Source organism: Peromyscus eremicus, chromosome 16_21 (genome assembly GCF_949786415.1).
Source record: "Peromyscus eremicus chromosome 16_21, PerEre_H2_v1, whole genome shotgun sequence".
Classification (NCBI taxonomy): domain Eukaryota; kingdom Metazoa; phylum Chordata; class Mammalia; order Rodentia; family Cricetidae; genus Peromyscus; species Peromyscus eremicus.
Window position 1 is genome coordinate 64,759,427 of NC_081432.1, and position 17,834 is coordinate 64,777,260.

General features: G+C 38.7%; 1 protein-coding gene across 4 annotated transcripts in view; it reads right to left on the reverse strand.

Moving 5' to 3' along the window:
• Tbc1d5 (TBC1 domain family member 5) overlaps window positions 1-17,834 on the reverse strand; it is a 454,960-nt gene that overhangs the window by 167,391 nt on the left and 269,735 nt on the right. For all 4 annotated transcript variants that reach the window (XM_059244171.1, XM_059244170.1, XM_059244173.1 and 1 more), the window contains one exon: window positions 678-780. In XM_059244171.1, the coding sequence (XP_059100154.1) occupies window positions 678-780 (103 nt within the window). The remainder of the gene's footprint in view (window positions 1-677; window positions 781-17,834) is intronic.

Here is a 17,834-nt window from a genome sequence, read left to right on the forward strand (position 1 = left end):
TAATTATTTTCTGTTTAAGCTACAATTTGTTAGTCATCAACTAGATGTAACTTTTGATTGTTTTGAATTTAGTTTGAATTCTTATATATACTTAGAAAAATAAAATACTCATATATATCTAGTGCAATATAATGAACTTAAATATGAATTTTTATGTATTTATATATTAACTGATTTATGTTAAAAAATTAAATGATCTAGTAATCTTTGGTAATAAAATGTGTCAAAAGTCAGGGGTACAAAGAATCTAGTTAGATTCTTTAAAACTTTAAAAAATTTGCAGAACCTTTCTTTCAAATTCTACTATGGGTACACTTCAGAGGGATAGAACACTTGATTACTTTTCACATGATGTCACATATTAACAACTGTTGCATTTAGAAACAATATTTACACACAACTCCGAGAAGTTTTATTACTAAAGTAGTTGCAAAGATGAGGTTTATATATGAACTCCAAAGTGTACAGGGAGGACTGGACACCGCACAGAAGGCAACACTTGCTCATGACGAGGAGTGTGTGCTTCCCCGTGCACGCTCTCTGCTCTCTCTGTCTGGCAAGCACGCTTGCATTACTTTAGTATTCGGATAGCACTTTGGACACAACAAAGGCTACACCACTGTCCTGTCATTTGTCTGAGTCAATGAGTGCCACCTGTAAGAAACTTAGTTCATTACCTGTTTATAAAGCAACTGTTCATTTTCTCTAGCATAACAGAACAGAACATCTGTAAGGATTTTTCTCACATTTTCTTGTTGGAAAAACTGCATTTCAGGAAATCTGAAAAAAGAAAAAAACAAACAGTTATTGAATCTAACTAGTAGTTCCAGGATTATCCTCAGAGTCTCATCTCTAAAAGGTTCCAAGGTCTGTAGAACATTTCCCCTCAGTTCTGATCAACTATGATAGGCTTAAAAAGAGGTGATAAAGGAAAAGAAAAAACATTAAATTCCACAGGCACATGACATCCGTCAACAGCTAAACATTTCATTATTTTTCCATATGCTTAAATAATTTCATGTAGGAATTACAGTGATTTTAGAAATAAATGACACAGTCACCCTATTTGGAGGTGAGAAGTTGCTTTGTTTTTAGGCTGTTTGTGGAGAGTTGTCTGTTTCTTTTAGAGAAACAGTCTGGTCTCAATAAACAGTCTAGTCTAGTGTAGAAATAGTGATACTCCTGCCCCAGTTTCCTGGGTACTATAATTACAGGTGTATGCCACCACATCCAGTCATACCATCTGTTTTTTTTTTTTTTTGAGAATATAATATGTATAAGTAATAACTTTCAAAAATAATCATTGTCACCATTTTTCTTGGTATCAGGGTTTCAATTGTACATTACAGTACCATCAGTTTCATCTGATTAAAATGTAGAATTAAATGGAACACAAGTGAGTAAGCCTTGACGAAATGTTTCTGCATCAAACACTCACAAGGTACTTTGATATACTGTGAAATATAAAAAGGAGGATGATCTGCTTGAAAAGAGTTCAAGAAGTTAACAGAGATATGACAATGAACAGCAGAAAGAAACCAATGAGCAAACACAGAAATAAACAGACAATGTAAGGGCTAGAGGCATGTCATCTAGGAGTGTCAACTGGGTTCAGTCAACCATTTGTGGGGAAGAAGAACATGGAACACTGGCATGAAAGGCAACTAGGTCAGAAAGAAGGCAAACAGGGCAGTCAGTGTATCAAACAGATACCTGGAAAAGAAAAGAGAAAAGGAAATTACATGAAATAGTGACAGAAGGGAGCACAGCTTTGGTACAGAAGAAAAGGTGGAGCAAGTTAGGAAAAAAGGTGTAACTGAATTTATACCTCAGTAACACAATTCAGTGAATCCATATTTTTTATTACAGGAGTGATAAAGACTATAGGCAGGACCTGATAGAAGAGAAAGTGGAAAGTAGCCTTGAATGCTACACACAGGAGACAACTTCCTAAATATAACACCATTAGCAAAGACATTGAGATCGACAATTAATAAATGGGACCTCCTGATACTAAAAAGCTTCTGTAAGGCAAAAGACATGGTCAAAAAGACAAAACGACAAGCCTACAGAATGGGAAAAGACCTTCACCAACCCCACATCTGACAGAGAGCTCATCTCCAAAATATATAAAGAATTCAAGAAACTAGACACCAAAATACCAAATAATCCAATTAAAACATGGGGTACAGATCTAAACAAAGAATTCCCAACAGAAGGATCTCAAATGGACAAAAGACATCCTTAGTCATCAGGGAAATGCAAATCAAAACGACTCTGAGATACCATCTTATACCTGTCATAATGGCTAAGATCAAAAACACTGATGACAGCTGATGTTGAAGAGGATGTGGAGCAAGGTGGGAGTGCAAACTTGTATAGCCACTTTGGAAATCAGTATGGCTGTTTCTTAGAAAATTGGGAATCAATCTTCCTCAAGACTCAGCAATACCAATCTTGGACATATACCCAAAGGATGTTCAATCATACCACAAGGACACATACTCAACTATGTTCATAGCAGCATTATTCGTAATAGCCAGAACTTGGAAACAACCTAGATGCCCCTCAACTGAAGAACAGATAAAGAAAATGGAACTCAGTGGTAAAAAACAATGACATCATGGAATTTGCAGGCAAATGGGTGGAACTAGAAAAAATATCATCCTGAGTGAGGCAACCCAGACCCAGAAAGACAAACCTGGTATGTACTCACTCATAAGTGGATATTAGATATAAAGCAAAGGATAACCTGGCTACAATCCACAGCCCCATAGAAGCTGGGTAAAGAGGAAGACTCTAAGAGGAACACATGGATTGCCCTGGGAAGAGGATATAGGTGAGATTTTCTGGATAAACTGGGGGTGGGGGCAGGGTAGAGAGGAGGGGATGGCAACATGAGGGATTGGGATGGTCGAAGGAAGAAGGATGGAGAGAGAGAGCAATGAAAGAGACATCTTGATAGAGGGAGCCATTATGGGGTTAGGAAAAAACCTGGTGCCAGGGAAACTCCCAGGAATCCACAAGGATGACCCCAGCTAAGACTACTAGCAATAGTGGAGAGGGTGCCTGAACTGGCCTTCTTCCTCTATGATCAGATTGGTGACTACCCTATTGTCATCATAGACCCTGCATCCAGTAACTGATGGAAACAGATGCAGAGATCCACAGCCAAGCACTCACTCAGCCGAGCTCCAGCAGTCCAGTTGAAGAGAGGGAGGAGGGCTCATATGAGCAAGGAGGGGGGTGGTCAAGATCATGTTGGGGTAACCTAGAGACAGCTGACCTGAACTAGGGGGAGCTCATAGACTCTGGGCCAACAGTTAGGGAGCCTGCATGGGACTAACCTAGGGCCTTTGAATGTGTGTGACAGTTGTCTAGCTTGGTCTGTTTCTGGGGCCCCTAGTAGTGGAAGAAGGACCTGTCCTATTTCCTATGGTGGGATGTCTCACTCAGCCTTGAAGCATGGGGGAGAAGCTTGGTCCTACCTCAACTTGATATGTCATGCTATGTTGACTCCCATGGGAGGCCTTATCCTTTCTGAGGAGTGGATGGGGGGAATAGAAAAGGGTAGAGGGAATGGGAGGAGAGGAGGGAGGGGAATCTGTGGTTAGTATGTAAAACAAGTAAAAAAATTAATAAATAAAAGACTATAGGCAGGAATAAGCCTGAAGAAGAGTGTGTCAGGAAGTAGATGGTGTATTATGAGAAGAAATGAAAACTCACAAATCCAAGTAGAAAAACCTGTTTCAATTCATGTTGCTAATTTTTAGCTGGGGCAAGGATGGTTAGAGCTGCACCTACCAAGTAGGAGAGGTGGTACTGATCTTCTGATGGGGAGGCATAGAAAAATGCCTGCAGTGGAGTGAGAGGGCATTATTACTACCTACAACCTGGAGGGAGAGGACATTATTACCACCTAGAGCATGGAGGGAGGGTACTACTACTACCTAGAACTTGGAGGGAAAGGACATTATTACTACTCAGAGCATGGAGTCAGAGGGCATTATTACTACCTAGAGCATGGAGTCAGAGGGCATTACTACTACCCAGAACATGGAGGGAGAGGGCATTACTACTACCTAGAGCATGGAGGGAGAGGGCATTACTACTACCTAGAGCATGGAGTCAGAGGGCATTACTACTACCTAGAGCATGGAGTCAGAGGGCATTACTACTACCTAGAGCATGGAGTCAGAGGGCATTACTACTACCTAGAGCATGGAGTCAGAGGGCATTACTACTACCCAGAACATGGAGGGAGAGGGCATTACTACTACCTAGAGCATGGAGTCAGAGGGCATTACTACTACCTAGAGCATGGAGGCAGAGGGCATTACTACTATCTAGAGCTTGGAGTCAGAGGGCATTACTACTACCTAGAGCATGGAGTCAGAGGGCATTAGAACATGGAGGCAGAGGGCATTACTACTACCTAGAACATGGAGGCAGAGGGCATTACTACTACCTAGAACATGGAGGCAGAGGGCATTACTACTACCTAGAGCTTGGAGTCAGAGGGCATTACTACTACCTAGAGCATGGAGTCAGAGGGCATTACTACTACCTAGAGCATGGAGTCAGAGGGCATTACTACTACCTAGAGCATGGAGGCAGAGGGCATTACTACTACCTAGAGCATGGAGGCAGAGGGCATTACTAATACCTAGAGCATGGAGGCAGAGAGAATCACTGAAAATGGCAAGTACTCTTCAATAGAGTCTTTTAAAGACTAGTTACATCTGAGTACTCCATATTACTAAAGCTTATTGCTTTCTTTCTGGAGGTCTTGGCTATTCTGTGCTTCATACCCATCCAGTGTTGGCTAACTGTGGGTGTCAGCAGTTCCCGTAGTCAGGCTATGCATGCAGTTGAGCTATGCTAGGCATCAATGAGGAGTAGTTTTTCAGATCCTGTTTCTTATATAATTAAGGTAATTTCATTTGAGTTTGTACAACTTCTCTTAAATTTTCCTTTGATGTACAGGTATGTCTAGACTCGGATTTCCGAGTTCTTCCTTAGCAGCAACAGGAACCTCTTTGGGGGCTGTGAAACAACCTAAGAATCTGAGCAAGGTGAACTCAGATATCTGTGCATGAACCTTAGGGTGACAACCCTCCAGATACCCCGACTCCCCATCTGACCTGCAGGCAGCAATCAGGACAAAGGAAAAGTATATAATTAACAAAGTAGACTGCTACTCTTAGAGACACAGCCATTAAGGGAAGAATAGAACAATATATTTTAGTGAGGAAATTTCTGTGTCTGTCCCTCATGATGTGACTTAAGCTTATTTCAGTTGTTAAAGTACATGCAGGAAAAAAATTTGATCAGCTGGCTCAATAATTTTGTGTGCTCCCATTTTTGACTATTATTTGGAAATGTTCTTTGTACACTGACAAAAATAAGAACTGTTTGGGTGTTGTAATACAATGATGTAGCTAGAGTTTTCCTGCCTGGCCCACGGTCAGAATCTCTCTCACCCGCCAGTCCCACAGCCACTCAGACCCAACCAAGTAAACACAGAGACTTATATTGGTTACAAACTGTATGGCCGTGGCAGGCTTCTTGCTAACTGTTCTTACAGTTTAAATTATTCCATTTCTATTAATCTATACCTTGCCACATGGCTCGTGGCTTACCGGCATCTTCCCATGTGGCTTGTCATGGCGGCGGCTGGCAGTGTCTCTCTGACTCAGCCTTCCACTTCCCAGAATTCTCCTCCTTGTCCCGCCTATACTTCCTGCCTAGCCAATAGCCAATCAGTGTTTTATTGATTGACTAATTAGCAACACATGTGATATACAGAACATCCCACAGCACAATGATCATGGAAAAACAATGAAAAACTGTTATGCTCACTTTGCCTCATATGTCTATGAATTATGTATATAGTGTTTGCCATCTAAATATGAAAAATTAAATTATATTGTACACAATTCATGGTTTCATTTAAAGGCATACTTATCACTTGGGAGATTAAAAGTGAGAGAGCCATGAGAATTAAAATTCAGATAGATAATTTAAATTGTTCATTTTTAGTAAGTATCAATCAACTGAAAAAGTGTTAGGTAGCAGCATGTTACTCAAGAGCACATCTACACATCTACTCTCCAATGTTCAAGTGCCAATTCATGAACTTTCAAGTTACCCTATATATTTTATTTATTTTTTTGATTAGTATGACTTGCTCTTTAAATTCTGTTGAAACCATTGCATTAAGTAACTGAGGAAGAAATATATAGAAGAATTCTGAAAAAGAAACACAAATATGTGATTTTTCATAAGTTAAAAAAAGAACTGATATTCACCAAAATGTAAACTGGAGAAATCCAGAAATGATCCAGTCCAACTCAGACTAATTGGCAATCAAATTGACCCTAGAGAAATTAGTAATGGCCAGTGTGAGTGGGCAGACAGGAGAGCAGCAGCACTAGGCCACTTTATCCCTACAGTTATAGGAAGCCTGAGAAGTGCACTTCCAGGAGAAATTTCATGACTTGACATGCACAGAAGAACCAAGTTCAGAATGTTGATCAAAAAAGTACAGCAATAACACATACTTGCTGTACAATCAATATGCAAGCCAATATTATTTATAGGAACAGACATAAAAGAAGAAAAAGCAGAGAGAGTAGTACTTCTAGAAATAGTCATTATCTTCTTCTGTGATATGCTCTAAGTTTCAAAACAGCCTCTAGCTCTTCTATCCTCTTAAGAATTCCAGACAATATCACATCCAGAAAAAATATGATAATGTAAAACATTAATATTGAGACTGTGAATGTTCCTGATTGACAAGCAGTGGTGGCACATACCTTTAATCCCAGCACTTGGGAGGCAGAGACAGGGGAATCTCTGTGAGTTCAAGGCCAGCCTGGTCTACAAAGTAAGTTCCAGGACATTCAGGGCTACACAGAGAAACCCTGTCTCAACCTCACCCCTCAAAACTTCATGATTGAGCTAAAAACAAAACAAAAAACCCAGTAGGAAAATAGGAGGGGAGAAAATCCACAATATAAATAGGAGTAGAGACAAATTTAATTATAATATTATTGAAAAAATGAAGTCGAAGAAAAGTTACATTCATATTTGGCCAGAAAACAAAAATAGTATTGGAAGACAATTTTGTAATACTACTCAAAGGAATCTATAGGATCATTGCAATTATCATATTTAACCCCCATGTCATTTATGATAGGTACAATAAATCATATTTACAAGCCCAGGAGGCCGAAGTCAGCCACAGGACCACACAGCACCCCACAACCAAGGAGGGCCGGCACCACTAGGATAAACAGGTATGTGGTGGAGAAACGGGAAAGAAGTGGAACTGTTTGTGCACTGTGGAGAGAAGCAGAATTAAAGACGCAAAGGTGGTGAGAAACAGGCTAAAATGGGTGGCCTATGCTGCCACCTGGGACCAGGTTTTATCCAGGTCTGCGCTGTGACTGAGTGCCATGTCTGGGTCTGTGGCCCTACCCAGCTGGTGTCTGTGATGATGTTTGTGGCCCATGTTACTATGGGGGGCCATGGGCGAGCTGGCCTCAATGGGCTGGGCACAGGAGAACTTGTCCCACCCTTCGCTGGCTGCCTCATTGGGATAGCTAGCCCTGCACGCAGGAGAACTGGATTCACCCCTTACCATGAACACAGGAGAGATGGCCCTGATCCTCACCTGGGGTGGGCGGGGGCAGTCCTAGTGGAGGCCCTGATTCACAAACTCAGCTACTACTCAGGCCAATATCCAGGGCTTTGAGTTGGCCCACCCCCACCCCATTGCCTACACCATATGTGACCTGCTAGAGTGTGTGAAAGGACTGGTCCTGTGGAACAATAGCTGCAGGATCTCCCTGACTCAGAGCAACAGGAGACTATCTCAGACAAGTTTCAGTGAGGGTCCAGTATTTATGATGTATCAGAAGCCAGAGGTCTTGAAACAGACCAATAACGCATTGCAATGAACACTTACAAGTAAAGCTGTTTGGGCAAAATGGTGTACCACGTGACCCACCACAACTCCCAAGGCCACTATAACAAATGAATATAAGAAGGAGCGGTTGGAGTGATGGAGGACTGAAACTGTTTTCTTTTGTTTTTTAAATTTTCTTTTGTGGAGGGGCTACAAGGGTGGAAGGACTGGGAAATGAGTGGCATGGGAGTATATTATGTGAAATTCCCAAAGAATCAATAAAAAAAAAATCATGTTAAAAATATAAAGAAATCATATTTAGCCATGAAATAATCAAAATAGATAAGATAATCTAGAGGAAAAAGAACAACAAAAAAAGAACAACATAACTTTTATCACAATAGATGATTTCAAACTATACTACAAAGCAACAACAATTAAAAGAGTTTGATATTAGTATAAAAACAGACACATCAACCAACATAAGAAAGCACTATCTTTTGTTTTTTGACAGTGACATAAAGAATATACAAAGGGAAAAGAAACAGTCTTTTAGCGGTGGCACACGCCTTTAATCCCAGCACTCTGGAGGCAGAAGCAGATGGATCTCTGAGTTCAAGGCTAGCCTGGTCTATAGAGTAAGTTACAGAACAGCCAGGGCTACACTATAGAAGACCTGTCTCAAAAAACTAAAACAAAACAAAACAAAACGAGAGAGAGAGAGAGAGAGAGAGAGAGAGAGAGAGAGAGAGAGAGAGAGAGAGAGAATAGTCACTTTTTAAAGAATGTTGAGAACATTCATATCTGTAGGGAAAAGATTAAAACAAAATAAAAATAAAACCTAAGATTTTTTTTTTTTAAATTTTTCGAGACAGGGTTTCTCTGTGTAGCTTTGCGCCTTTTCCTGGAACTCACTTGGTAGCCCAGGCTGGCCTGGAACTCATAGAGATCTACCTGCCTCTGCCTCCCGAGTGCTGGGATTAAAGGCGTATGACTAAATTTTAACATAAAACCTAAAACTGAAACTACTAGAAGAAAATAGAGAAAGCTTACACTGGCCTGGGCAATGATTATTTTTAGATTTGATTCTTAAAGATAAAAGTCCTGAAGAGATATTTCTCTAAAGAAGACACATAGTGGCTTATAGACATATGAAGTAGATTATACTTCTTAGCAATTAGAGATCTATAAATCAATGAGATATCACTTCACACCTAACAGAATTGATATTCTCACAAAGACAAAAGTATGAAGTATTAATGATAATTCAAAGAATGGAATCCCTGACTATTGCTGGTGAAGATGTAAATTAATACCACCATTATAGAAAATGGTATGAAGGATCTTCAAAAATAAAATAAAATCAGAATATACACTTCTTGTCTCTATTCCTAGTTTCAATGTAGCACATAAAACATGCCAAGTTATCACTTCAAATGAAATATACACATCAATGGAAAGGTTGATAAAAATGTATATAATGGAAGACCTTTCAGCATTAAAACAGGAAGAAATTCTAGGGGTTGTAATAATATAGATAAAAATGGAAAACAGGCTAAAGAAAGTAAGCTATAAACAGAAAGACAAAATCTACATGTTTTCACTTATATGTGCAACCTAAAATAAATAAAATAATGGAACTCAAAGGGTATGTAGTTCAGTGGTACATGTGTGCAGTACTCAGCTTTCAAAAAATATAATTAAAAAAATACTCTGTGTGTGTGTGTAGTTATGTGCATATGAGTGTTGATGGCCACAGAGGACAAAGGCATGGGATCTCCTGGAGCTGGAGTTACAGGCAGCTGTGAAGAATCTGATAGGAGTGCTGGGAATTGAACTCATGAACTCATATCCTCTAGAAGAGCAGCAGTTAGTGGTCTTACTGCTAAGTCATCTCTCCTGTATCCAGTACTCAAATTCTTTTTTTTTTTTTTTTTTTTTTTTTTGAGACAGGATTTTTTCTGTGTAGCTTTGGAGCCTGTCCTGGAACTCACTCTGTAGACCAGGCTGGCCTTAAACTCACAGAGATCTGCCTGCTTCTCTCTCCCGAATGCTGGGATTAAAGGCGTGCACCACTACCGCCCAGCAATTTCTTAAACTGCACGTAATCAAACAAATGAATGTGGATCATCAAAAAAAAAAAATTGGCAAAAGCAAAAGGTTTCTAAATATATGATTACCAAAAGTTAATTCAAAATAAAAACCATAATGAATTCAAAGTACTTCTTTGAATTCAAAAGACTTCACTATAGACAAATACCTAGATTATTTTAACTCAACAGTTTTCACAGGAAAAAGATACAAAAAAATACTTCCTAAGCAAGAAAAGGGTTAAGAAGAGAGTGAAACGATGAAGGGCTTTGTCCCCAAATTATAGCACATAATTAGGTAATTAGAAGTATTAAAACAGACAATGCATTGGGCCCAGATGAATTAGTGAAGATGTAGGTATTCAATAAGATGCCTGAAGGGAAAAAAATAAAGCCCCTGGTAAGGGTTTATAGTCATGAAACAGGACAAAGAAGCACAGAATGACTTGAAGGAAGAATAACTGATGTTATATCCATATTTCAAAAATAGAAAATCAAAATAAGCACTCATTCAAACCTGAAAATGAGCTGATGAAAACTCCCTACTATACCATTAACTACCAAAATAATATAATACCTTCCTGAGGCTTACATTTTATGAAGGACAGTTGAACATGGGATGAAAGAACATACATTAGAAGACACGAATTTGAGGGAGGGTGGAGAAGAGTGTATAGGAAGGAGGCTTTGAAGGGAGGAAAGGGAAGGGAGAATTGATGTAGTCTAGTTACAAAACAAACAAAAAAGGTGATGTGCAAAAGTCTTGAGGTCTGAAAGTAAGATGCTGTTTAAAACAATGTTTGCTGAAGAGTCTTCAGAGTTTAGAAGCCAAAATGCTCTTCAGGAGAATGTAGAAAGAGACTGGCAAAGACAACGGAGGGACAGCTGCCGGCAAGGCCTTCAGTGACAATATGGAAAACAGTACAGGAAGAAAGGAGGAAAAGAATTCCCTGCATTAAGACAAATATTCGGACAACACTGGAGCCTCTGGTCACACTGAAACAGAAAATACATCTAATAAGCTAGGTGACCCTGCTGAGGAGAATCCAGGCACAGGAGTCATCTCATGGCTCTCCTTATCTAGGTTAGAATGAACAAAGATAAAGCAAAAGGAAGAACTGGGAAGCATACTTGTGCAGAAGCTGTTGACTTTAAAAAGCTTCTCATTCTCAGCCTCTCCAATCAGCAAACCATGTTAACATTATAGCACTGTTTCTTGGCAAAATAAAATCTAGGACGCAGACAGAAAATAAAGATTAAAAAGAAACCAGAAGCATGACTGTGAAACCCTTTTGTAAGAGCTTAAATAAAGCTACAGAAATTCTTCAATTGGGGGGGGGCACTCCTGAAAAGAGTTAAGAAGTGTGCCTCACAGTGCTTTATCAGGTAGCCTACAGGGCCAAACTGTGTCTAACAACCTCTCACAGCAATTACTTGGTCTAAAATGTCAATACTTCCGAGTTGAATAACACTGAACTAAAAATACAGATTTTAATTGTCACCACTTTCTAAATAAGCTGCAATATGCAGATTCATTTATGTTCTGTCCAATTTGTTTTGTATGTGCTTTGTGCACTGAAAGTATTCAATAAATGTTTCTTAAACTGAAGAAGTGCTCAAGGGATTTGACTATCCACACATATGCCCACTACGAAAGACTACGAAGATATCTAAGAATTTTGAGCTTAAAAAAACAAACAAACAAACAAAAAAAATTCGGAGCACAAATGTAAATTTGTTCATAATTTGAAATGTTAATTCACAATAAAATGTGTGACATATAAAAGAAGAAGCAGTCTTTATTAGAATTTTAAACTTCCACAACAGGTGTGGGTCACAGTAATTTACCAAAAAGAAATTGCTAAAAGAAAAATCATTTACAAGTAAACAACCCCACATAAAGAAAATTTAAGACTATGAAATGAGTCTTAGGTGGGAAGATAGAACAGAAGAAAAGACTGAGTAGAGTTCTGTTGTCTTCAATTTGTTTTGAAAATTAAAAATGCATGCCTCAAACAGGAAGTGAGTTCTGATTTTTTAAAGTCAAAGAAGTGAAAGTAAGGTTGTTATGATGACATTACCATGGGGAGAAAAATCACCAACAGACTAACAAGAATGGGCGGTGGAGAAGGCAAGTGAAGGTGTGGAATGGCAAGGCGAAAGCCAGGCACGTCAAGTGAGCTGGGAGGTGAGGAGGTGGCACGGTCACTGTTGGAAAATAAAGGTTTTTCAGGTCCACTTCTTTCTGGTTCTACTGAGCTGTGAGTCACAGACTAAACCTTCTACCTGGTTGTCATCTATCCTCCAAATGCCTTTCCAATAAAACCATAAAAGTGAAAAATTAGTAGGGGGAGGACATGTGGGAAGACATACGTACACTCTGTATGTAATACTGTGTCAAAATTGGAAATACAGACTTTACTTCAGTTTAAACCGAAAAAAGCATTTTCAAGAGAAATTCAAATCATGATTCCTAATGATGCCCCAAAGTAGCTTCAAGTCGAGATCTGCTTGGATGTTTTAGAAAACCTGTTATATTGACAGACTACCAAGTAGGCTTCATCCCAGAGATGCAGGAATGGTTTAACATATGTAAATTAATAAATGGAATCCACCAAAAAACAAATTGAAAGGAAAAAAAAAAAAACATGGTCATCTCATTAGATGTAGAAAAGACCTTTGACAAAATCTACCATCCTTTCATGGTAATAGTTACAGAGAGATTAGGAATTGAGGGGACCTACCTAAACATGATAAAGGCAGTTTACAGCAAGCCCATAGCCAACAGCAATTTAAATGGAGTGAAACATAAGCAATTCTAAAGTTGGGAACAAGACAAAGTTGTTCTCTCTCTCCATACTTATTCAATAAGTATTGAAATCCTCTTTTAATGATTTATTTATTCCTATTTTATGTGCATTGGTGTTTTGCCTGTATGTATAGTCTGTGTGAGGGGGTCAGATCCCTGGAACGCGAGTTACAGACAGCTGTGAATTGCCATGTGGGTGCTGGGAATTGAACTGGGGTCTCCTCTGCAACAAGTGCTCTTCACTGCTGAGCCATCTCTCCAGCCCTAGTACTTAAAATCCTAACTAGAGCAAGAAGACAACTAAAGGTAATTGGAAAGGAAAAAGTAGAAGTATCTTTATTAGTGGATGATATGATAATATACATAAGTGAACCTAAAAATTCCACTGAGAAACTCAGACAGCTGATGACTACTTTTAGTAAAGTATCTGGATACCAAATTAACTCATAAAAATTAGTAGCCTTCCTATATACAAATGACAAATGGGCTGAGAAAGAAATCAGAGAAACAATACCTTTCACAAAAAAATCAAATAATGTAAAATACCTTAGGATAACTCTGACCAAGTGAAAGGTTTCTATGAGAAAAACTTTAAAACACTGAAGAAAGAAAATGAAGAAGATATCAGGAAATGGAAAGATTCCCATGCTCATGGTAGGATTAATACAGTAAAAATCATCACTCTACCAAAAGCAATTTACAAATCTAATGTGATCTCCATAGAAATTCCAACACAATTCTTCACAGATCTTGTAAGGGCAATTTTCAGCTTCATATAGAAACAGAAAAATCCCAGGATAGTGAAAGACAATCCTGAATTATGAAAGAACAGCTGAAGGTATCACATTCCTTACTTCAAGTTGTGCGACAGAGCTAATAAAAACAGCATGTACTGGCAGAAAAACAGACATGTTTATCAATGGAATCAAATTTAAGACCCAGATGTAAGTATATACAACCATGGACATCTGATTTTTTCTTATAAAGAAGCCAGACAGAAATGCATACTGGGATAAAGACAGCATCTTCAATATATGGTATTGGTCAAACTGCATGTCTGCATATGTAAGATCCAAATAGAACCATATTCATCACCCTGCACAAAACTCAACTCCAAATGGATCAAAGACCTAGATATGCTGAACTGGATAGAAGAGAAAGTAGGGAATAGGTTTGAATTCATTAGCACAGGAAATCTTTCCGGACAAAACACCTGTAGCACAGGAACATTGAAATCAACAATTAGCAAATGGGACCTCTGGAAACTGAAAAGCTTCTGCATGACAAAGTACAAGGTCTTTCAAATACAGCTATAGCCCACAGAATGGGAAAAGATCTTTACCAACTACACACCTGATAGAGGGCTAACATCTAAAATGTATAAAGAACTCAAAAAACAAGATATCAAGAAAATAAATAACCCAATTTAAAAAGTGGGGTACAGACAAACCTAAACAGAGAATTCTTCAAAGAGGAAACTCAAATGGCTGAAAAACACTTAAAGAAATGTTCAACATCCTTAACTAAATATCTTTAGCTAAAATGTTCAACATCCTTAGGGAAACACAAAACAAAACTACTTTGAGATTTAATCTTACACATATCAGAATGGTTAAAATTAATTAAAGTGACAGCTCATGTTGGCAAGGATGTGGAGTAAGGGGAACACTCACCCATTGGTGCTGAGTGTGCAAACTTGTACAGCCACTATGGAAATCAGTGTGGTGGTTCCTCAGGAAGATGGGAATCAATCTACCTCAAAATCCAGTTATACCACTCTTGGGCATATACCCAAAGGATGCTTCATCCTACCATAGAGACATCTGCTCAACTATGTTCATTGCTGCTCTATTCATAATAGCCAGAAATTGGAGACAACCTAGCTGTTTCTCAGCAGAATAATGGATTGCGAAAATGAAGTATATTTACACAATGAAGTCTTACTTATCCATAAAAAAATAAATTATGAAATTGGCAGGTAAACGGATAGAACTAGGAAAAAAAAATCATCCTGAGTGAGGTATCCTAGACCCCAAAAGACAAATGTTGTATATATTTGCTTTTATGTAGCTATTAGCTATTGAGTCAATGATAACCAAGTTACAAGCCTTATAACCCCAAAGGTTAGGTACAGAGTATAAGGAACTAGGGTGGATAGAGAGCCCTCCTTAAGAAAAGGGAAATAAAACAGATAGTTATGGATGCATGGGAGTTCTGGAATAAGAGAATCAAGTGCAGAAGGGGAGAGAAGGCAGGGACAGGGAGAGACAGTTGAAATGAAGATCCATTTGAGGGGTACTATGGAAATCTAATACAATAGAAGCTTCCATATATATATGAATTTGATTTAAATGAAATTGCCAAATAATGAGGAGACAGAGCCCCAAATGAACATCTCGTCACCAAATGAAGCTTCCAGTACTGGGACTGGGTTGTTGGCCAAAGGGGTTCCAAAGGAATTGCATAAATAACCTAGGCTGTTGCCAAGACAGGAGACTACTGTCAACAAATTGACAGCAAGGCCACATTGGTGAAGACAACACCTATACAATTCATTAAACATGGAGAAGTCTAGCTGGTGCCTACTACAGCCTTCACAACTACATTCTAGTGACTTTGGTACAGGAAGGTATTTTGTATGCTGAGAAAAGAGAAGTGTAAACACCAAGCCAGTTAAACTCTTTGACTGACAACGGTGATCTGCCTGCAAGACGTGCTAGTGTAATGGTGGCACAAAGCTTGTGGGAGTAACCAACCAATATCTGATTTAAGAGAAGGCCCACTCCATGAGAATGATTCCATACCCCAAACTGCCCTGAGACTAGCCTAGGGACTGTTGTAGAATATTATTTCAATACCATTATTGTATTATTTAAATACTAATATTGTATTGTATTATTTCAATATAACAAAAAAATGTGTTACTTTTGTTTATGTAGCATTTGTTTAACTCTGTGAACCTGTGTTACTTTACCTGCCTGAAACACCTGATGGTCTAATAAAGACCTGAACAGGCAATAGCGAGGCAGGAGAGAGAGATAGCTTGGGCTGGCATGCAGAGAGAATATATAAGAGAAATCTGGGAGGAGGAAGAAAAGAGATGAAGAAAGAAGTAGCCAGAGAAAGAGGAGGACACCAGGGGCCAGCCACCCAGCTACACAGCAAGCCATGGAGTAAGAGTGAGATTTACAGAATTAAGAGAACAGGAAAAGCCCAGAGACAAAAGGTTAATTTAAAGTTAAGAAAAGCCGGCAAGAACCAAGCCAAACTAAGACCAGGCATTCATAATTAGGAATAAGCCTCCATGTGTGATTTACTTGGGAGCTGGGTGGCAGGCCCCTCTGAAGAGTAAAAGAGTAAAAACAAACAACAAGGCACCTAGGACAAAACCAGATACTACTCTTCAAAAGAAAACAGAGCAGTAAAAGGACTCCTAATGACATTCTGCTGTACTCAGATCAGTGCTTTGCTCTGCCATCATTGAAGAAGCTTCCCCCTACAGCAGATGAGAACAAATACAGAGACCCACAGCCAGATATTAAGCAGAGAATGAGACACCTTGTAACACTTAGCCCTAAATGGGATGTCTCTATCAAATCCCTTCCCTCAGGAATCAGGGAGCCCTTCTGAAGAGGAGTTAGAAATTCAGTAAGAACTACAGGGGAAGGCAGACACCAAGAAAAACATAAATCAACAATATCAAAGCTCATATGGACTCAAGGAGACTGAGGCAGCATGCTCAGGGCCTGCACTAGGTCCTTTGCATAGATATCATGGCTTCCAGTTCACTGTTTTTATGTGATTTATGAGTGTGGGAACAAGTGGGTTTCTGTTTCTGTGCCTTTTCCTGGGCTCTATTCCTTCTGTTAATTTTGTTCAATTCCAATGTGTTAGTTTTTATTTTATTTATTTTATTATTGTCTCTTATAAGCCTGGTTGTTTTCTAACGAGAGACAGGAAGGGGTGGATCTGGGTAGGAGGAACGGCTAGGAGCAGAGGGAGGGGAAACTGTAATCAAGAAATATTATCTGAGGAAAAGAACATCTATTTTCAATAAGAGGAACAAAAACAACAGCAGTATGGGAAAATACGTATTTCTAAGTTATGTATGCAACAATAATAATTATTTTGTTTCTACCTTAAATGTGAAATGAGAAGGACTGTGGGCCATTGGACAGAGGAACTGTTTTTCTATTCCTGAAAATCTGTTTTCTCCCCCTTTAATATTGAAAAAACACACACACAGGTTGCCGACAACTCGTGGAGAGCGGCTTGTGTTGTAGTTTTCACTTTCTCGGCTGTGAACAAGTGCATATGTGAGGGCTGGTCGTGAATGCACAAGCGTGTACTTTGTCTGCGTTAAATCAAATCACAACACAAAGCACATCTCTTCATTCATGTGTGCCTGCAGTCCACCTCAAGGAGACTGAAAATATAAATACAAGCTGCTATTTTGGTGTGATCACATGAATACGGCAGCTTGTATTTTTTTCCCCTGTAACATTTTAACACTGGGCAGATTGTCTGCATTAACACACACCAAAATCAATTCTGCTTTGAAATTGCTTGTAAAATCCCCCTTTCCCCAGAGGAATTTGTTTTTAATTTAAATAAAAAATAGATTCTAAGGAAACTGTGTAAAATATTCCAACAATTAGGACATTCTGGGAGTACTTCTGCAGAAAAGGGAGTGAAGGCAAAGGTAGACTTCACATTTAAAAGAATAATAATTAAATAAATTAGTTATGTAAAATCATTTGGATAGCACTGATATATCAGGATTTTTCAACAATGGTCTACTTGTTATCAGCATATCACAATGCAATAGAGAATTAATTACACTTGACCAAAACTTATGTATGTCTTACTTATTATAAAAATCGGAGATTTCTCAAGGGAAGAGAAAACAATGCAAACATCAGCATATGCCACTTACATATCCAGTATGAATAAAACCTAAAGCAGATTCATATACTATACTGCACAATAAAATAACAATTATCTATATAGTACTGTTCAACAG